This window comes from Astatotilapia calliptera, chromosome 6, assembly GCF_964374335.1.
Source record: "Astatotilapia calliptera chromosome 6, fAstCal68.1, whole genome shotgun sequence".
Taxonomy (NCBI): domain Eukaryota; kingdom Metazoa; phylum Chordata; class Actinopteri; order Cichliformes; family Cichlidae; genus Astatotilapia; species Astatotilapia calliptera.
The window spans coordinates 12,729,276-12,751,423 of record NC_137427.1 but is presented as its reverse complement, the minus strand read 5'-3'; the positions used below and the strand labels follow the sequence as shown (position 1 = coordinate 12,751,423).

Below are 22,148 nucleotides of genomic sequence, written 5' to 3'. Positions count from 1 at the left end.
CGGTCTCAAATTTGCATAAAAGATAATGGTATCAATTTTTAACATGTATGAGTGCTGTGAAATTTTAGCTTCATGTATCTAATACTTTAAGATATACTTTTATGAGAAATGGTCAGTTGACCCACTGGCCTTTCTTTCACACATTAAACACTCATAAATGTTTGAGGATGAATATCTAAAAGACTATTAAAGCAGTCGGTACTCTGATGTAATTGCTTCTAGTGATCTGTAGGTTCCAAAAGTGTTGGAAACATTGCACATTTTTGTTATCACTAAATACTAGCATCGCAAAATTGTTGAACATTCATGATGCAACCCCCCTAAGATATGGCATAATCAAAAGCATTTAGTAATGCAGTACTGCAACATTTATTGGTAACCTTATTCAGTTTCATATTTTCTAATAAACCATGAAATGTATCTGTCAAACATTATCAGCATTTTGTTGAATTACTAAATTTCTTTTCTTATTTGTAATTCTTGAATTTTATGTTATAGTACACCTAAGGTGGTGAAAAGTGTGTCTGATGAAAATGTTTAGCTGAAGAGGACTTATAGAGGACGTTTTATAATAACATTCACGGCTTATGAAAACATCAACAAAATTCATTTTTGAATTTCTTTTTTAATATTTTGTTCAAATAAAATGAAAACATTTGGATTCAATTGGACTTTAAAGGGTTGTTTGAGATTTGAACCAAAATATAATTAAGTGTTCAAACTTAGTGTTATGAAAAATGTTAAAAATCTGGTTTAGGTTAAGGTAGGGATAAGTAAATATGAATTCTTGCCTATGTGTCCAAAAAAAAAGTTTGTGGAGGCGGTACTTCGGGTGTATAAAGTACAACATACAGCAGTAACCACTTCCTGTCCTCTCGCAACTCGGATGCTTTGGTCGTTTGCAATCTGAATTTGAATCATCTGTTCAATTTCTCTGTTAGCAGCATGCCTCTTCAGTTTGCATTATGTCCCGGCAGAATGATCGGTGGCTCCCATCCGTGTTTCATCATTGCTGAAATTGGACAAAACCACCAGGGAGACATTCAGATTGCTAAAAAAATGATCAAGATGGCAAAGGTAAATTAAATGAAATTTTGTCCTTAAAGAGCTTTTCAAGAATATTATTTAAAAAATACTTCTCTTCTCTTCTTAGGACTGTGGTGCCGATTGTGCAAAATTCCAGAAAAGTGAATTAGAGTACAAATTCAGCAAACGAGCCTTGGAGCGCCCCTACAATTCAAAGCGCTCCTGGGGGAAAACGTACGGTGACCACAAGCGTCACTTGGAGTTCAGTCATGATCAATACAGGGAACTAAAAAAGTATGCAGAAGACATCGGCATCTTTCTCACCGCCTCTGGCATGGATGAGGTATAGGATAAAAATTATGATTAATAGGAGTGTGCAGTGAATTTCACTTCAATCAACAGGGACAGTGTGGTACTCAACAATGTGCTGAGTATTGATGCAAGAACATGTTCTGTTGTGTTGTGGGGGGAAATTTAAATTTTGTAAAACCCCATCAAGGGTTAAGTGGACACAAAATCAAGGTTTATTGCAAATCAATATTAAGTTGATGTCAATAATTACATTTATCCTCTGTCCTTGTCATTGTGGTCTCTTCCAAGATAAAAAAAAAAAATACTCCACTCCACATAGCACAAGGAATCCCTCAATAATTTGAGAAAATGATGTGAATAGTATGCTATGACCTATTGAGACACCGTAACCTGTCTGAACACCTATGAGAGATAATGGCCAAAGGCAAAATCTTTTGCAGGATAATGTTCCGTCCTTCCTGTAGATCTCGGGAGATTTACACACTCAGTGCCGAGACACAATAAAGCCATTAGGCCTGATGTACTCCATCTTAGCTTTCTTTGGTTATATGATTGAATTTTTCAGTGCATATATGTACCTGACATCCATAGATGGCTGTGGAGTTCCTTCATGAGCTGGATGTGCCCTTCTTCAAAGTTGCCTCGTGTGATGCGAACAACTTTCCATATCTTGAGAAAACTGCCAAAAAAGGTACAAGGCATTTTGCGAGTACTTCAAATCACTCTCACCTAAACTGTCATGGGAAACAGCAAATCTGCAATGTACAGTGCATTTTATAGCTGATCCCACCTTGTGGGTGTAGGCCTTAGTAAAAAAAAAACAAAAAAACCCCCCAGCTCGCTGATAGAGACCTCATTTGAGCGCTGAAATAGTGGGCACCATTAAAACGTACAACAACATGACAACAAAAAATTACAAAATACTGCTACACTGCTATTTTATTTATAAATATCACCTGAATTTTCTCTTTTATTCTGAATCTGTCAGTTTCGTTTGTCTGCTCTGTCATGATTAGCTAATTTTCATTATTAAATTTAACTACCGATCTTGCATTTATGCCCATCTAAACAGTATATTGGATTACATAATACATATGTCATTGTCAGGGCGACCCATGGTGATATCCACTGGGATGCAGTCTATGGAAACCATACGGCGTGTCTACAAGACCGTAAAGGAGCACAAGCAGAACTTCACCCTCCTGCAATGCACCAGCGCCTACCCTTTGGATCCTAAAGAGGTCAACCTCAGTGTGATCAAGGTAATATTGGTGAATAATTTCCTCATACTCAGTCATCATGTTCTCTGATTATATGCTTTTATTGCAATCCATAGCAGCAAACAAGGGAACGTTCATGTTCCAAAAAAGGCAATCCCTTCAAGCAACATTCCTCAACACTTTTAGTAAAAATGACAATTCTTAGGACACTACCTGAACCTTCAGTTTCCCCATTCGGATTAGTCTTGTCCTCAGTGGCAGCTACTCATGGCATTTTTTTGTTTTGTTTTGTTTTTTCTCTCCTTTGTTTTTGGCTCTAGCTGTTGCTGCACACATGAAGTTTGGTTTTAGTTAGTTTCTTAAGCATAGGAAGATTTCCCATTGCCAATTATGTTAATTAAAAAAATTCTGTCAGACAATTCTATTTTATAATATATTTTCAATTTTTCACTTATCTTATTTATTCTTTTTTTTCTTTTCTTTTCTTTTTTTTTTAAAAATGTGGCAGCAACTGACACTTCTAAGAAGCCATTTGACCTCACTCATAGCTACTCTCTGGTGATCTGCTCCCACAGTGCAAGGAGGACTCACAGTTCTAACTCTTGTGTTATCACTTCCTCAGGAATCTTCTTGAATCACTCTTCGCACCACTAATTATATTTAGCATCTATCAGCAATCACAACACTGGAAATGCTTTTAACAGATCAAACACAATAAATGTGAGATTAATAATAAAGACATTTAGTAAAAGTAATTATTTGTAGTTCTACTCTGGTACTGAGCCGTTTAGCCTTTTGCACTTGACTCTTTGCAAAAAGTTTAATCTCCAGTGCCTTTTTAAAGATTTATTATTTTCTGCAATTATACCATTAATTGCTCCTATCATTAACGATACAGATTTTGCATCTTTGTGCAATTAAGGAAAAGACTGCCCAAATGTATGCTAGCTTAGCCTCTTATAAGGATCGGCTGTATTAGCATGCCTTCTGAAATATACCTTCTTAAAGTTACTAATTCCAAACAGATCCCACATTATATATCCCACTGTCTATACCATGGAAAATAGCAGATCAAGGGTCTATGGAGCCTTGGCAGTTTCCAGCTGGACCAGTTAGTGACCGGTGTTGTGTCCATTCAAGTAATCACATCACTGTGGTTGCTGAGAAGGTTTTAAACTGTCTAAACAATAAAGAAAATTCTCTCTGGAATATGGTGAACAGTCCCAAAGGAAACTAAAAGTCATATGAAATGGAGCGCACTGGAGAGGTAGAGTGTGGGATTGTTTTTCCATCTCTTCATACATGGCACACTGCCAGAGATGAAGACTCATTAACCACATTAGTAGAGCAGGTCATTGTAGTAATCATTTCGAAAGTCCTTCTTGTCAACTGTAAACATCTTGTTGTCAACAAGAGAACAAGACGTACAAGCTAACACAACATTTAGCTCAACAGTTACTTAACTTCAAATCCATTCTTTAAATGTTATATGATATTACAGTGTCATCTTACACTATCACAAAGTTTTGTAGGTACTGTTTTCTAGAGAGAAGGAACCTGCCAATGAAAGACTTGAGAAACCAGTGTTTGTTTACACACTTTGCTTAGATGTTAAATTAAATTGTGTATGTGTGACCACTGTATTGTATGAAAGTGGTGGGTACACAAACAGGCAAACAAGTTTTTTACTCTGATTTTTCCATTTTTTCTGGAAGACATTCCAGGAAGAATTTCCAGATGTTCCAATTGGATATTCTGGACATGAGCAAGGCATCTACATCACTGTGGCTGCTGTTGCAATGGGAGCAAAAGTTGTGGAGCGCCATGTGACCCTAGATAAGACCTGGAAGGGAAATGACCATGAGGCATCCCTGGAGCCCTCCGAGCTGGCAGAGCTGGTCCGAGCAATCCGACTGGTGGAGACGGCAATGGGGTCACCAGTCAAGCAAATGTTACCATGCGAAAAGACCTGCCATGATAAGGTCAGTTTGATTCATTTAGGATGAACTTTAGCAAAAAGCTAAATGTTGAGACTGGAAGTCTGCATTTCAAGCTTGATTTTTTATTATTTCTCACAAGTGCCACTTCGTTAATTTAATTCAATTCAGTTTTATTTATATATCACCAAATCACAACAACAGTTGCATCAAGGCAAATTATATTATAAGATAAATAACGCTACAATAATACAGAGAAAACTCCAATAATCACATAAACCCCCATAGCTGAATTAAGGTGCACTAAAAAATTACTGGGGTCCCTTTTGTACAACCACACACATTTCACATGTCTTTGTGCAAGATATTTCTCTGTTATTCTGTTCCAAATATGTCTATCTTTTTACTTTAAGTGCATATGTGCCAGAAATTAGACACTTGGTTGATGTTACATAATATAAGGTTTATAGTAAGTCTCATTTCATGTAGGGTCTATCACGTTTATTTTAAAGTACCTTTTGAATTTTCTGCCAAAGGGGGCTTGGGCCTCTCCCTACCATCACTGGGCATGAAACAGGTTACAGCCTGGACAAACAGAGAGACAACAATACAATGTCACATCCATGATCAATTTAAAATCAATCATTAACCTAAGATGTTCTTGCACTTTGGAAGAAAACTCACTGTGGGAACTTGCAAACACAAATAGATTCATACATTAATAGTGCTAACAATTTCAGTGCCACGTTGTGTAATAGCAGCTTATAATTACCATAAAATACATACTTATGGTATAAATTTTATTTAGAGAAACAAAGACTAAACCTTGGCAACATTTGGCAATGTGGCAATACCTTATTTGTGAGATAGATCAAGTTGTTCCCATAAAAATGATAAATGTTTAGTATTTATATGTTGTTAATCTATCTGTGATTTCTGTATTCTTTGTTTTCTGCACAGCTGGGCAAGTCAGTGATAGCTAAGGTGGCCATTTCCAAAGGTACAGTGCTCAGCCCCGACATGTTTGCCGTGAAGGTTGGTGAGCCAAAGGGCATCCCTCCAGAGAACATGCAGAACCTAGTGGGCAAGAAGATCAAAGTGGATGTGAAGGAAGATGACAGCATCTTGGCAGACATGATAGAATGAATAACCTTCAAAACTGTTGGAATAGAGGCAGCCAGAAAGAGAGGGTTAGAAAATGTAGAAAGAAATTGGACAGGTGATGTGAACAGATAGAGAAACAACAAATAAGGGAAGAAAATATGGGCTTAAATGAAGATAAGGTGTGTATCTGGTCAAATTAATGGGAAGAGCGGAATTGTCATTCCTCTGCATAATTTGCACAAATAAAGCAAATTAAATGTGAACATGTCTGTACTTCAGAATTAGAATGCAGCTTAAGGTGCTCTATCTGTATGCTTCCATGCACTGTTTGCATGTAAAGGCAAAAATATCTGCATATTCTCATGTTAGGAATGAATGTTTACATTTATAGCATCAGATGCAAATATATCTGATATGCAAACATTTCCCCCAAAATAAGGAAACAACTGTGTATGAGATTTGTCAAAACTGACACATGCACTTTATAAGAATATACAAACACCTTCACTATTTTGTGAGTGATTTTTTTCCTGCTTCTGTTTTCCCAGCACACATTATTGGGTGATTATGGTGATATATGGTTATATAGGTTCCACACCAATCAAACACACCTTTACCACCTCTGTCATTTTTGCAGGCTTTACATTTGGAGAAATGATTATGGTCCTGGATTTTTTAATAATTATCCTTTAAATAAAAAAGTTCTGAAAACATCTAGTTTGCATCATCTTTATTCTGGAGTGATTCATCCCTTCCCATCCAAACATTTAAATATGGCAAAATGTGTCAATACAGAGGCTTCACACCAATTAGACACAGATTAATAAACCCAAGATGGTAACATTAGATATAAGTATGCAGTACTGAGTATAATTAGGTGTTAGGTACACATCAGTGTGTAATTTACAAACACAGTTTACAAAAACAGTTTATAAGTTTAAATATAATAATGACATTTTTTAACCTTAGAAACAGTGGAATCAACATTTAAACAATCGTCTCTATTAATTGTTCATGCCATCACAAAAATGGTCAAATCATTTATATGCAAAATAGTTAAATGTACATTTATAACTAAAACAAATTTTGTCAAGTTTTATAAACATTTATTGCAATCCATGGCTAATTCAGGGAGCTAATAGTTGTTAGTGAAATACAATGGGTGACCTCATCAAAAGTGAAGATCATCTATCGCTTAATTAAGCATTTGTTAGTGGAAGGCCAGCAGTACCACAAAAGTCTCGGCTATTTTTGACATGACAAAAGAGAAAAGAAAAAAATGGAAACAGGCAAAGGACAAAGTGATAAACAGCATACAAATCTTTATTGCAAGAGTCAACCTTAACCCGCTTCAGCTTTACAGAATACTGCAATGAGAGTGTGAAGGATTGGGAGGGGTTTAGGAGAGAAGCATTGAGCAACTTAAGGCACAGGCTACTCTCAGCTTGAATATACTGAACCTCCTGCAGTTAAAATTCAACGTTAATTAGGTTATGCTTCTGTGGACTCATTTTCCACAGCAGCACAGAAGCTGAGGGGCAGCTCGTCCCACAGCATAGCTTAAAGTTCATTGTTAGCATGGAGGAATTTGGGGCAATTTGGACATTTCATAGGTTTTGCTTTAAATAGTAAACTCAAACACCACTTTAATGTTGTAAAACATCAGGTTGTAGGTAACAAAAAAAGCTAACTATTATAAATAATAAATAGTGTTACATTTCTAATTAAGTTGGCAAGCAAATAGCACGTAAAGTTTACTCTAATGAAAAAGACATGAGCTAAAATGAATAATAAAATTCTTACTTTCTAACTGCTGCTTGCCAGGTAAAAATTGCTGCAGCTTCAATTTGTTTCAATTTAAACCCAACTACAAGACAAAAACAAAAAACAAACAAAAAAGCTAGCTAGTCATAGAATCAAAGAGGATATTTGGTTATTATTTCTGTTTACAATTCCTATGGGGTTGACTAACAAACTGAAGAAGCCCTGTGTTATTATATAGGTACTAATGTATGACATGAACCAGCTTGTTTGCATTTTCTGTCTTGGGCTTCTCAAAATATACAGAAACAAATAAATAAATAAGAAGTACAATCTGTACATCCTTTAAGAAACAAATATGCAGACCAGACAGCAGAGGACACCACAGAACATCCATGTATCATCCACCAAACAACACCATAACACTCCTTGAGTGTCTTTAAAGCAAGTCTCTTAAAAAAACTCTTTGAAAAAATGTTAAAGAAAGGGAAAAAATTGTGTCCCTTTGTTTAATTTCAGGTCTTCCCCGTTTAAGGCCACCTTCCCTTCCCTGTGAGCAATGATTCTCAAACTGTGGGCGCCCTCTACTGGTGGCCATCCAGCCATTTAAGAATGGGTGCAGACAACCAGAGGAAAATTATTGTGAAATTACTTTGAATTCATATAATAATTTCTTAGCAAAAATATAGAATAGTTAATTGATGCTGTTGTCCCCATCTAAAAACAAAAAAACAAAACACATCTAACCTCAGATCCTTTTTCATTAATAACTGTTGATTTAAAGAACACAATAATAAATACACTTAAAAGGTGGAGGTTTTTGAAAAAACAACACTAACTTGGCTTCTCTTCAGAAATAGAAGGCTTGATTAACTGGTGTATGAGAATACTGTACTTACATTCAAAGCTTCACTGACTATTCACACAGTTCTGAAAGTATGTATCAACCAACTGACTCAAGATTTCAAAACTCTAAACACAGTTCTATTTGTCTCACCAATATTAACTTTATAAATCTTTAAAAATTCCATCATTTAGATGTGTTTGGTCGAGGTAGAAACACTGGTGTTCAAAATGCAACATACTGAATACCAATTAATCTTACTCATGTTGTGCCTGAGCGCACTCAATTGGAAGGACAATTCAGCCATGTGTCAGGATAAAAACAAGGCCTCAAGTGACTTATACAGGTGTTACGAAACAAGATGGAGAAGCAAGAGCACAGAGGAAGAGTGATTGGAAGAGGCCTGTGAGGCAACAGAAGGCAATGTTCAAATTGTTATTGTCTTTTAAACGGACCAATTTGTGTAGCAAAAACAAATAAATATTTCTTATGTTATCTTTGTGATTTTATTTGTAGTATTTCCTGCCACATCTACATTAAATTAAAGTACTCAGGTTTGCTACATACACTGAAAAGTTGCTCATACATGTTCTTCTAGAACCATTTTCTTAATTCTGTTGTATAAACAAGTTAAACATGAATTTTCAGTTTGTCTGCACTGAGTCATCTCAAGTGGGTGGATTTACTTATTTAATAAATTCTTCAGACATTGTTTGCTTTGTGTTAAGACTGTCCTCTCTTTGTTTTACTTTCTGTTTTAAGACCACAGGCTGTTTATGTGAGACCAGGACCTTCATGTCTTTGAATAGGCTAAATCAGTTACTGCTGTTGGGCAGGTCTGAACTGAGATAAAATAATCAGCCCAGGCATTTGTGGTCCAGGCGACTCACCATGATCTCTATATATCATTTCATTTTGTTTGACTATTGATTTTAACATAGGTATTAATTGGGTCGGTACAATTGTTGTTGTGTTATTTCTCAGTTGCACTGCAGTGTGTGATAATAATTAAAATCTACTATTAGCAAATGGTTTATGGTCAAAGCAGCCATTGATTTTACCCGAATCCCTGAATCTATCCCTTCCTAATTATGTCCCTCCATCTATTTTCTTACCACGTGAAGGTGAAATTCACGTGGTGAGAAATTCACGTGTCTCTTCCTCAGCACCAGCAGCCTTCTCTGATTGTAAAGCTTGATTATTAGATGCTGCTGGTACTTCTGTTACAGTCACAGCCAGACCGATGCTAATATGTCGGTTAATCTCTTACCTCAAAGCACACTGTGTTCTGTTGATTTTATGTGCTGCACAATAATGTTTAATATTTAGTATTTACTGTCATATTCCCATATATCATTGTGATGTTGTTTTATTACTCTTGCTCTCTTCTGCTTGTTTTCTTTTTTCTTTCTCAGCAGGTGATCCAGGTGATTGATATATGCATTTTTTTTTTTTGCTGCCCATTCTGTTGGTTTTTGTCTTTTGCCCTTCTCCCCCGTCCCTCTTCTCAGCTGTTTCTCTTTCCCTCTTTCTTTCTCCCCTTCTTTCCCCCAGTCAAGTCTGTCCCGTATTCAGTAAGTGAAAATAAAATAAACAATAAAAGGTGAATCAAATGGACCATTACGGCAAGGCTGGGATGGGCAATTTGGTAAAGCAAATCCGTTGGGCATCTTTCTTTGCCTTTAGACAACAATTCTGATGGCAAAAGAGCCAAACGGGACAGACAAACAAACAAACAAACAAACAAACAAACAAACAAACAAACAAACAAACAAACAAACAAACAAACAAAATAACATGTCGGTTAATCTGACACATTTAGCTGCATCTCATATTAGTTTCTTTCAGTGTCCTCTCTCGGCTTTCCAGCTCCACCTTCTCGCTGCTTCTTCCACACCAAACATTTTCTTCAAGGTGCAGCGAAGGTAGGAGAGGGGCCGGTAGCGTTAGGACATTTGATTGGCTAATCCAGTTTCACTAATGAAAATGAACGAATGGGCTGCTGCCATTTCTTGTATGGCTGGTGCGCAGCGGGCACTTCAGGCCGTCCCATCGGCCCAAAAGTGAGTCGGACTCGGCTCACCGGGAAAATGCCCGGTACGTGCCCACTGGGCTAAATTTCATATATATATATACTTTGCTTGTAGCTTTGAGCTTTGGTTGGAAAGCTCAAAGCTTTGATTGGAAAATGTCTATTCAACCACTTGTTTCACGGGAAGTTTATAAATATAAATGTACATATCCATAAATGTGATTTTCCATAGCTATAAATTTGTCGATGCAAATAAAAACAGAACAGAATGGTTGCTTTTATTTTGAAAGAAAATCCGCGATTGCTACGTTGATCCACAAAGGCGGAAGTTGCGGCACATCCTGTTTGTGCATGACGTTAACTGTTCCGGTTATCTACCCGGGTTGACACTTTTTAGTTGTCTTTATTACTTTCACTGGTTGTACTCGCTTTCTTTTCTACCAACAAAATGCCGTTAGAATTTGAGCTGTGTCCCGGTCGTATGATCGGAGGGAACCATCCGTGTTTCATCATAGCTGAGATTGGACAGAACCACCAGGGAGACATTGAGATCGCAAAGAAAATGATAAAAATGGCAAAGGTAATGTAAAAAAGCAAACACGTATCGGTTTGTCTTTTAGGTATATTTACGCACAGACAATCAAACACACGCACGCACACGATATACCGTCTGTTTCCTGAACTTCATTCATAAGAAAGCAATATGACACGTTCCTCTGCTTCACCCAAGCAAATCATAAACTTTTCGTTTCAGACATGAAATCCTGAAAGCAAAGTTGGATGCTTCATTTAACCAGTTTATGCCATTTAAACGGTGTTTCTGGCATAAGCTGCAAAATATTAAATTACTAGATTTATGAATGGAGTTTGGCTTCTCTTTCTGTGCCTGTCCTATAGCGCCCTCTTGTGCCTGCTGCTTGATTCAAACCAGACGTGAATTGTATTCAATTGTAGTAACATTTGTCTTAAATTCGTTAGCTGTGTTCATGTGCCCATTAAACCTGTTATGAACGATTTTTATCATGTCCACATCTTTTTAGTACAACACTTACAATTTTTTTCCCAGAACACTATCAAGTTACAGGTATTTATCAAGTGTGTCTTGTAGGATCTTAAAAGATACGTGAGAGCAACTCAAGAAACTAGTACCATTCAAAAAAAACAAAAATCAAAAATCTTATCCCCACCTCCTCAGGACTGTGGTGCAGACTGTGCCAAATTTCAGAAGAGTGAATTAGAGTTTAAGTTCAACAAGAAAGCCTTGGCCCGCCCATACACCTCCAAACACTCCTGGGGGGAAACCTACGGTGAGCACAAGCGCCATCTGGAGTTCAGCCACGATCAGTACAGGGAACTGCAGAAATATGCAGAAGAGGTGGGGATCTACTTTACTGCATCGGGAATGGATGAGGTAAGGGAGAGTTTTGTTCATAGTATTATGGTACTTTACTCAGTGGAGAAGTTTAACCATAAGCTTTTCTGTCTTCAGATGGCGGTGGAGTTTCTTCATGAGCTTAATGTGCCTTTCTTCAAAGTGGGTTCTGGAGACACCAACAACTTCCCCTATCTAGTTAAAACTGCCAAAAAAGGTGAGAGTGAAATACCATGTGTGGAGAAATGGCTCAAGTTTGAAACTCAATCATCGGCATCAGTGTTCAATATATATATATATATATATATATATATATATATATATATATATATGATAGGGGTGCAACGATACACAAAATTCACGATTCGGTTCGGTTCGATACTTTGGTGTCACGGTTCGATATTTTTTCGATACAAAAAAATGTTCATGCATTTTTAATTTGTCATTTATTAAAATTATAAATATATATTTTAACTCAAAAGTACAGTTTTTAAATTGAACCCTAACCCTTGTGCGTGTTTTTTATTTTGACAGCGAATGCGCACCTGCGGACCACTTATGTGCAGCCCTGGTTATTTAGCTCATCATATTGCAGCCACAGAAATTCTTTTGTCCATGAAACCATAAAGCTGCACTTTCTTTTTGCCTTATAGTCTGATTTATCATAACTTCTCCGTTTTGTGGTAAGCTTTTCTTTGGCTGTCACTTCTTCACCCTGACCTGTCTTATTTGGCTCAGCAGAACTGAAATGCTTTTACACATGCACTCACATAAGCTCAGCGATTCTCTGCGCGATCAACCTCTCACATGTTTAAGCTTGCTGCGGGAGATTTCACTTGTCATGTTTTTTAGATTAGATAGAACTTTATTAATCCCTCGGGTGGGTTCCTCTGGGAAATTCGATTTGCATAGTTTGCATAGTAAGCTAACGATTAATAAGACGATGTCAGAGGAATTGGTGCACAAATTATCATCACTCACAGATCAGTGCTGTCGCTCTCTATACACAGTTCGCACGATTGCAAAGTGAAAGCAAAAAAACAAGCGCAAATTCAAACGCGACTTCAATATGTCACATATTGACAGTGGCTCACCGATGCCAATGACATAATTACCCAGCTACATTTCTGAAAGAATGCAAAAGCATTGACATATATTTTTCCTACAATAGCCCGACGGGCAGGGAAGAGATAGATTTTGGTAGCCCGACTGAAAAAAATCGCTAGCTCCGGGACGTCGGGCTAGCGATATTGCAAGCCCTGTATCTGATTGAGGAATCACTCATCTTTGGAAAAGAGAGTTTATTACAGAGAAATGGCTCTTTCCAAAATAAAAGCTATACTATCCGCTTCTTCTGGGCTATATTCTCAGCAGCATATTAAACATATAAGGAGAATCATGTGCTAACAGCTGTCTAAATGACTCGGCTAAAGTTAGTAGCATGCTTGCTTTTTTTTGTCTGCTTCCACTTGTCTTTGCACTAGGATGATGTCGGCGTAAATGTGCACTCATATTCGTTGTGTTCCCACTAGTGCTTTCAGGTTAATCTCGTTGAAATGACCTTAACGCCACAACACGGCAAATCTCCGTTAACGAGCTACCGCCGATCGCTCCGTGCATGAGGCTAGACGGCCAACACGTTAACGAGCTAACTGCGCTAACACACTAGTTCACACCAATGTAATTGAGCATTGCATGGCACATCCAACATACTGTTTTACTTTAGTCCATGACTCGCTTACCTTCAGGGTCATACGTCACATGAAAACCAAAATAATTCCAAACGCCAGATCTGAATGAGGTTCAACTTGCCTGTTGCAAGGAGAGCTTAACTTCTGTCTCGCTAGCTTGCCCTGCGCTCTTCCTTCTGACTATGCTATCTGTGTTGAGCGCTCAGTGGATCTGCGCTCGACAGTGCAGCCTAGGCGGAGTAGTTGAACACAGATTCACTGAGCGCTCAACACAGACAGCATCGTCAGAAGGAAAATTGATAAAATAAATTACAAATGTTGTATTGTTCGATACATATGCGTACCGAACCGAAAGCACTGTATCGAACGGTTCAATATCGATACGAATATCGTTGCACCCCTAATATATAATATATTGTGTAATGACCTGGCTGGGGTTGTTAGCCAGGTGCATTCTGGGTATTGTGTTGTCTCTGTGTTTTCTATCGTTCTGCTAGTTCATATGTGTTGATTTGCATGTTGTGTTAGTGTTATGTTAATGTAAGCCACAGTGAAGTTGATGTGTGTTCTGTGGAGGGGGGTGAATTGGTATAGTTGGCTGTCACCGCGACTCTATGTGGTGGGAGCGTGATAGGGGTTCGGTGTCAGCAGTGTTACGTTGTGTGAAAAAAGACGGCAAATAAATGACTGGTGTGAACCACTACTGCCTCCTGCTGGATCATTTGGGGATTATCAGTCTGCTGCTGAGACGCTCGGGGTCGTGCGGTGTATGAGGCACGAGCGCTCTCCATTCGCTGTGAAGTTTAGCGATAGCTGCTAGCGCCCCGCTAGCCGTTTTAGCTAGTGAGCAGTTTAGCCAGTTTAGCTCCACTAACCCACGGTCGTTACAATTGGTGTCAGAAGTGGGATTCATGAGTGTCTAGCAGACACTATGGAGCCGACCATAGGCGAATTAGAGCACGTAATCCGAGACAACAGCTCGCTTCTGGAAAGCATGGCTGCCGAGACCCAGCGGAGAAGACCCGAGCTGGGGCGGCCAGAGGGCCACAGCGCGCCCCGGAACAGCCACCCCCTGCTCTCCCTGCGACGGGAGGGGATTCCTGGGGCCGCACCACAGCTTCCTGGCAGGACGGCTGCTAAGCTACAGCACTACACTGGGGCGACGCAGCTGGAGCCGTATCTGGCCCAAGTCACGCTGGCTGCCACTCACAACGGGTGGGGTCAAGAAGAGACTGCCACCCACCTGGCGCTTGCACTGGAGGGCCCAGCGCTCCAGGTTCTGCTGGACCTGCCCCCAGAGGAGCAGCGCGACCTCCGGGCCTTGACCACGGCGCTCGGCAGACGGTTTGGACAGAGACCACCAGCCGAACAGAGCAGGGAGGAGCTGGCTTGCCGACGCCGACGCGAGGGAGAGAGCCTGGGGTCCTTTGCTGCGGACGTCCGCCTCTATGCCCGACGGGGCTACCCGACATTCCCAGGAGCGGCACGAGAGGAGCTGGGTCTCCACGCCTTCCTGAGGGGCCTCACACCGGAGAGGCTGCGACAGCATGTCCGGCTGTCATCCCCCCGAGACCTGGAGGAGGCACTGAGGGAGGCTGAGCGGGCTGAGGAGGTGCTGCGGGGCGAGCCAGGGACCCGACGATCGGTCAGGATGGTCGAGCGAGAGATGCACGCGTCCCAGTCGGTCCCAGACGAGCCCAATCAGAGGCAGTTCCACGTCGGAGGCGCCGGACGGACTGCTGTTATCGGTGCGGGGAACCTGGTCACCTCGCCCGGAACTGTCCCGCACCTAGTCCTCGGAGCCGAGTGACATCACCGACGGGAAACGGCCACGGGGTGGGACAGTGAGGGAACCCCCACCCCAATCGTTAAACCCTCTCCATGACACTCATCCCGTGGTGGGCCGCTGTGGGTCCACCCGTGGACTGTACCTGGACTGTATAGTTGATGGACGGTCTTGCCGGGCCCTGGTAGACACGGGGTCCACCATCTGCTTGCTGCGAAGGGGGGTGCTCCCGGAGACGGTTGGCTCATTGCCAAAAGACTGGACCCCTACTCACACAGCGTTGTACACTGTCACAGGAGAAAAGACTGTGATGCCGGGGAAAAAGACTCTGCAGGTGGTGGTGGGAACGAACAGTGTGAACCATGAGTTCTGGCTTGCCGACATAACAGACGAGTGCATTGTTGGACTGGACTTGCTGGCCCACTGGGGGGCACGGGTCGATGTACCGGGAGTTGCCATCCACCTTGGTGCTGAGACCGTGCAGCTTCAAGTGGGCCGCGGTAGCCAGGGACAGACCCCCACCCCACCAGCACCCCCAAAGCCCTTACGCCCCGCAGCTCCATGCCACAGCCAGGGGCCGAGGGCGGCAGGGGTGCGGAAGAGGACCCAGGGGGTGGACGTAAGCAGGGCCAACATCCCGCAGCCAGAGTCGCCGCCCAGCTCGGCAGTCTCCCCGTCACCTGAGACTGTCGCGGCAGTAGAGGAGCTTGGGCGGCGAAGTGGGGTGCACCTCAGTGCGACACAGCAGCAGCAGTTGCAGAGCCTCTTGGCAGAGTTTATGGACACTTTTGCCGCCAGGGAAGAGGACTGCACAAGGACGGGCCTGGTGCAACACACTATAGACACTGGAGCAGCTGCTCCAATCCGGCTGCGGCCCCACCGCCTGCCCCTCGCCAAACGCCAAGCTGCCGAGGGACTGATAAAAGAGATGGCAGCTAATGGCGTCATTGAACCCTCGGATAGTCCATGGGCCGCACCTATGGTTATGGTGCGGAAGAAAACAGGGGGGTGGCGCCCTTGTGTGGACTACAGGCGTCTGAACGCGGTCACCCGCAAGGACTCTTACCCGTTACCTCGCATCGATGACGCACTGGATTACATCGCTGGGTCCAGTTGGTTCAGCTCGCTAGACCTCCGCAGTGGGTACTGGCAGGTGGAGCTCGCTGCCGAGGCGCGGCCCAAGACTGCATTCACCATAGGGCAAGGACTGTGGCAGTTTAAGGTGATGCCTTTTGGACTATGCAATGCACCAGCCACGTTTGAAAGGTTAATGGAAAGGGTCCTCAAAGACATTCCCCGTGCCCGCTGCGTGGTCTATTTGGATGACTTGCTGACTCATGCTAAGGACTTTGAACAGGCCGTGGCCAACCTACGAGAGGTTCTGACTGCCATCCGCGGGGCCGGACTAAAGCTGAACCCGGCCAAGTGCAACCTTCTTGCTCGCCAGGTGAAGTTCCTGGGACATGTGGTGAGCGAACAGGGGGTGGCTACTGACCCCGAGAAGGTGGTTGCTGTGGGGGACTGGCCTACCCCATCGAACGTCGCCGAGCTACGAAGCTTCCTGGGGCTGGCCTCCTATTACAGGAGGTTTGTAAAAGACTTTGCCACCGTCGCTAGCCCCTTGCATCAGTTGACAAACAAGGGTCAGCGGTTTGGTTGGACGGAGGGCTGTGCAACGGCTTTCGAGCAGCTGAAAACTGCCCTTGTGAGTGCCCTGGTCTTGGCGTATCCTGACCCCAGCCAGCCTTTCATTTTGGACACCGACGCCAGCAACGTGGGGGTCGGAGCGGTGCTCTCCCAGAGGGGAGAGGCTGAGGAGCGAGTGGTGGCATACTACAGCTGCAGCCTCAGCCGGGCCGAGAGGAATTACTGTGTTACCCGGCGTGAGCTGTTGGCTGTGGTCCTGGCGGTTCGTCACTTCCGACCTTACCTCCTGGGCACTAAGTTCCTGCTCAGGACAGACCACGCCAGCCTAACCTGGATGCTGAACTTTCGCCAGCCAGAGGGTCAGGTGGCCCGGTGGCTGGAAATACTACAAGAGTACGACTTTGAGGCCCAGCACCGACCAGGGCGGCAACACGCCAACGCTGACGCCCTGTCCAGGCGCCCCTGTTCTGCGGATGAGTGCCGGTACTGCAGGCGCATGGAGGAGCTGGACCGGGGTCCGACATCGGCAGCAGCAGAACCTGAGGGTGTGGGTGAAGGGCAGGAACCTTTCACCGCGGCGGAGCTACAGCAGCACCAGGTGAGCGATCCAGCGCTGGAGATGGTGAGGGACTGGATGGAGGCAGGGACACGGCCAGACTGGTCCGCCGTGTCTTCCCAAGGGCCCGAGACAAAGTCGCTGTACTCCCAGTGGAACAGCCTGGAGCTCCATGGCGGTGTAATCTACCGGCGGTGGCGAGCGCCAGACGGGGGAGGCGACATACTCCAGCTCCTGGTTCCCCAGGCCTTGCGGCCTGAGGTCCTCCGCTGGGTCCATGGGGCTGCAGGTACTGGCCATTTTGGGAATGGCAAGACGTTGCGACGGCTGAGACGGCGGTTCTACTGGCCGGGGTGTCGTCAGGACGTGGAGATCCACGTCCACTGCTGTGACGACTGCACGGCGCAGAAAGGTCCCAGCCAGCGCTCCCATGCCCCATTGCAGCAATACCTAGTTGGGGCGCCAATGGAGCGGATCGGAGTGGATATCCTGGGTCCATTCCCTGTGACTGATGCCGGCAAGCGGTATGTCCTGGTCGCGATGGATTATTTCTCAAAGTGGCCAGAGGCGTACGCGGTGCCGGACCAGAGTGCGGTGACGACGGCGCGGACTCTGGTGGATGAGATGTTCACGCGGTTTGGTGTACCGGAGGAGCTCCATAGCGACCAAGGGAGGAACTTTGAGAGCCAGGTGCTGGGAGAAGTGTGTCGGAGGCTGGGGGTGAGAAAAACGAGGACCACCCCCCTCCATCCTCAGAGCGATGGTCTGGTTGAGCGGTTCAACCGCACGCTGGCCACCCAGCTGGCCATCCTGACCAGCCAACATCAGAGGGACTGGGACCAACACCTGCCCCTTGTTTTGTGGGCATATCGAACAGCAGTGCAGGAGTCAAGTCAGTGTACTCCTGCGGCGTTGATGTTCGGAAGGGAGCTACGGACCCCGGTGGACTTGGTGTTCGGAGCGCCCCCTGAGCCGGAGATTGCTGGTGGACCAGAGATGGACTACTTCCGGCGGCTCAGGGAGCGGTTGCACACGGTGCATCAACTGGCAAGACGGACATTGGAGGGAGCCGGGGCCCGCCAGAAACGGGCGTATGATACCCGTGCGCACGGTCCTATGCTGGGGGCCGGAGATCGGGTCTGGGTGTTCTGCCCCCAGAGGAAGCGGGGGCTGACCCCCAAGCTCATGAGCCACTGGCAAGGCCCGGGCGAAATCCTGGAACAGCTGTCGGAGGTGGTCTTCAGAGTCCGGATGCCGGGGCGGGGAAGGCGGGTGGTGCTACACAAGGACCGGCTGGCGCCATACCATCCACTTGCCCCCAACCCGCAGGCTGGTGTGCAGCCTGGGGACTCCTCGCCCCCTACGCCCGGCCCGGAGGGGGGCGCCATGGATTCCCAGTCGAGGCCGAAGCGTACTCGACGCCGGCCCGGACATTTGCTGGACTACATTGTGGACAGTTAAGGTTGTGGGGACACTAAACCTTCTTGGGAGGGGGCTGTGTAATGACCTGGCTGGGGTTGTTAGCCAGGTGCATTCTGGGTATTGTGTTGTCTCTGTGTTTTCTATCGTTCTGCTAGTTCATATGTGTTGATTTGCATGTTGTGTTAGTGTTATGTTAATGTAAGCCACAGTGAAGTTGATGTGTGTTCTGTGGAGGGGGGTGAATTGGTATAGTTGGCTGTCACCGCGACTCTATGTGGTGGGAGCGTGATAGGGGTTCGGTGTCAGCAGTGTTACGTTGTGTGAAAAAAGACGGCAAATAAATGACTGGTGTGAACCACTACTGCCTCCTGCTGGATCATTTGGGGATTATCAGTCTGCTGCTGAGACGCTCGGGGTCGTGCGGTGTATGAGGCACGAGCGCTCTCCATTCGCTGTGAAGTTTAGCGATAGCTGCTAGCGCCCCGCTAGCCGTTTTAGCTAGTGAGCAGTTTAGCCAGTTTAGCTCCACTAACCCACGGTCGTTACAATATATATAATTTTAAGAATCCTGATTTAAATTCTACTGATTCTTAGTGAACACCTAATTCATCCTCTCTGTTTAAGGCCACTGTCCCTTTAAGTCACATTTCTTCTGGCTCCCCCTTACAAATAAAAGATTTGAGCAGCACCTGATTGAGGCTTCTGTAACCAGAGCCAGAGTTGTATACCTAAGATTATGGTTCTGTGAATAGTTGCTGTTATACAGCAGTAGAATGTTAGGAAAAAACTGAGAAATTGTTCAGCTAAAGTTGTTTAAAACATGAACTTAATGCTCAGAGATTACCTTTGCATATACATACCTCATCATTTAACGCTTTGGTTTTGTTTAATTTGACCATCCATCATTTTAATTAGATGTAGATTAAATAGATAGACTATATTACAGAAATCAAGAAAAAGCACAGGTACACTTTAAAAAGGAAAAAAAGAGAAAACGATAGACAACTCAATACATGCACCATGTAATATATAAAATGTGTCTTAAAGGAAGCATACATTTATAATTTTATAAAATGTGACACAGAATTACAATTTAATATTTAGAATGTAATTTAAACTTTAAATATAGTTGGACCTCGAGGAGTCTGTGTCTGTTTTCATTCTGCATAAATATGGAATACATGAACTCTACACTGTACAAGCAAGGCAGTGTACAATAACTCCAGAGGAATACTGAGGGGTGTCGTAGCGCTTAGCTTACTGCCAGTAACATGAGGTTTCTTATAGTGTTAGTGTTGCTGTCTTTCATTTGCCAGGACGCCCCATGGTGGTGTCCAGCGGGATGCAGTCCATGGAGACGATGCGTCGGGTCTACAAGACGGTCAAGGAGCACAACAAAAACTTTGCCATCCTGCAGTGTACCAGCGCCTATCCTCTGGAAGCTGAAGATGTCAACCTCAGAGTGATTACGGTGAATCTTCTAATTCAAACTGCATGTGGGATTATTTTGAAGGGTGTGTTCCTTTGGGTATGAGCAAAATAATCCAGAGAGTCCAGAATGATCCAGTTTTACAGGTTATGAAGCTTATTTTTTATCCCTCAGCCTGAAAGGCTTGGGGTATTGTTGTCACCCTGCCGTGTGGGCTGGACTTAAAATGACTGGTGATCTGCACAACAGCATTTTTATATCATGTCAATAGCAACTGCCTGTAGCATCTTGTCAAAAAAAACCCCACATGAACATGAGTACATGTTGCAAATTGTAAAATGACTAACTTTTAAGAATAACATGTATGTCACCCATTTGTTGGCTGCAGGAATACCAGAAGGACTTTCCAGATATTCCCATTGGGTATTCAGGCCATGAGTCTGGAGTCAGTATAACAGTGGCGGCTGTGGCTCTGGGAGCAAAGGTTGTTGAGCGCCACATAACCTTGGACAAGACGTGGAAAGGAAGTGACCATGAAGCATCACTTGAGCCCGCTGAACTTGCTGAGCTGGTTCGCTCTATCCGACTGGTGGAGAGGGCACTGGGAAGCGGAATCAAGCGGATGTTACCCTGTGAGAAGCCGTGCCACGACAAGGTCAGAACGCCTTTCTCTAAAAAAAGAATTAATTAAAAATACTCAGCTTTACTGTTTAGCAAGCTTTTCAAGCAAATGTCCAACTTTTTCCTTTAATAATGTTGCTTTGTTTGCTGTTCTTTCAGCTGGGTAAGTCAGTGGTAGCCAAAGTAAAGATCCCCAAAGGAACAGTTCTGACTGAGGACATGTTGACGGTGAAGGTGGCAGAGCCCATGGGCGTTGTAGCTGAGGACATTTTCCAGTTGGTCGGAAAGACCGTCAAAGATGACGTGGAAGAGGACGACAGCATCGTGCCTGAGGTCGTCGATTGTTATGCCAAGAAGGCAAAGTACTGAAAATTGAAGGGAAGACCGAAGTCACTAGAGAAAGTGTAGTTGATTCATTGAAGGTTAGTTCTGAAGGTGCTTAATCTGAAACGTGGATGAGAGTAAGGGTTATTTTTCTTGGTGTTGCTGAAAGGCATGGGTGATCAGTAATTTGTTACATAATTGGACAGTTCATCAGATGGTTTTAATGTTATCACGTGCCCCTGCTTTAGTTCTCTTTAGCCAAAGAGTTTTTACATTTTCTACAAGTGGTCTCACATAATGCACTTTCTGGCAAACACTTTGATCTCAGCATCCGGTTTAAGTCCAACACTTTGAGAGATGGCACAAGAGTTGTTACCGCTAACCTTGCGTTCTTTGTGCTACCGTTTTTGCCTACACTTGAGTGATTATATAAATGTTGAATAGGCACTGCTGTGGCCCCATCATCTCATCCCATAGCAGTGAGGTCACGGAGGCTATTTGCTCTTTGTGTACGACCTCATTGACCAGCTGAGGTTGTCAACTTTTGCCAGAAAGAAGTTGTATTTATATCGTTTCTTCAGAAAGAGGAAAATGAGACTAATGCTGAGAGGGAAGCAAAACTAAATCAGACACCTTACACGTTACACATGCATTTGCCCTTTTACCCATTCTTGATTCATTTATTTTATTAATTTCTTTTGGTGGGGGGGTCATGAATTGAAAATTCCTCATTTTTGTTCCGGCACTTATAACACACTGCACTTCTACTTTTCAGATTAAAAATGTTTGTTTACACCTGTAAATGTCAACATTTTGATATCTGTTGAGGTCTGTAATGTAATGGAAGAATGAAAATTTTTCAAATTAAAATTTTGCCTCAACACTGATGTTGTTTTGTTTTTTGTTCTTTACATAGATGAACTAATTCTCATGGATGAGAATGTTCATGTCATGGATCATTTACTACTACTACTATAGTTGTCATATATGAAGATATAATAAATTCCACATCTTGGGTAATACACATTATTTAGAAATGGAAAAATAAGAACCTGGGTTTTTAA

General features: G+C 43.4%; 2 protein-coding genes and 1 long non-coding RNA gene across 3 annotated transcripts; 2 read left to right on the top strand and 1 right to left on the bottom strand.

Annotated features, from left to right (window-relative positions):
* The first annotated feature begins 639 nt into the window (after window positions 1–639).
* On the top strand, window positions 640–6,307 carry LOC113023911 (N-acetylneuraminate-9-phosphate synthase-like). Its single transcript, XM_026170371.2, has 6 exons — window positions 640–1,077; window positions 1,154–1,369; window positions 1,930–2,029; window positions 2,446–2,600; window positions 4,274–4,540; window positions 5,456–6,307. The coding sequence occupies exons 1-6, from the start codon at window positions 946–948 to the stop codon at window positions 5,639–5,641; spliced, it is 1,056 nt and encodes a 351-aa protein (XP_026026156.2). The 5' UTR covers window positions 640–945; the 3' UTR covers window positions 5,642–6,307.
* On the bottom strand, window positions 4,390–13,497 carry LOC145429208 (uncharacterized). Its single transcript, XR_013909430.1, has 3 exons — window positions 13,351–13,497; window positions 5,011–5,080; window positions 4,390–4,527 (listed from the first exon to the last, which is right to left on the bottom strand). It is a non-coding gene; the product is annotated as an uncharacterized LOC145429208 (long non-coding RNA).
* Window positions 10,571–21,965, top strand: LOC113023910 (N-acetylneuraminate-9-phosphate synthase-like). Its single transcript, XM_026170370.2, has 6 exons — window positions 10,571–10,816; window positions 11,432–11,647; window positions 11,726–11,825; window positions 20,027–20,181; window positions 20,528–20,794; window positions 20,920–21,965. The coding sequence occupies exons 1-6, from the start codon at window positions 10,685–10,687 to the stop codon at window positions 21,127–21,129; spliced, it is 1,080 nt and encodes a 359-aa protein (XP_026026155.1). The 5' UTR covers window positions 10,571–10,684; the 3' UTR covers window positions 21,130–21,965.
* The last annotated feature ends 183 nt before the right edge of the window (window positions 21,966–22,148 follow it).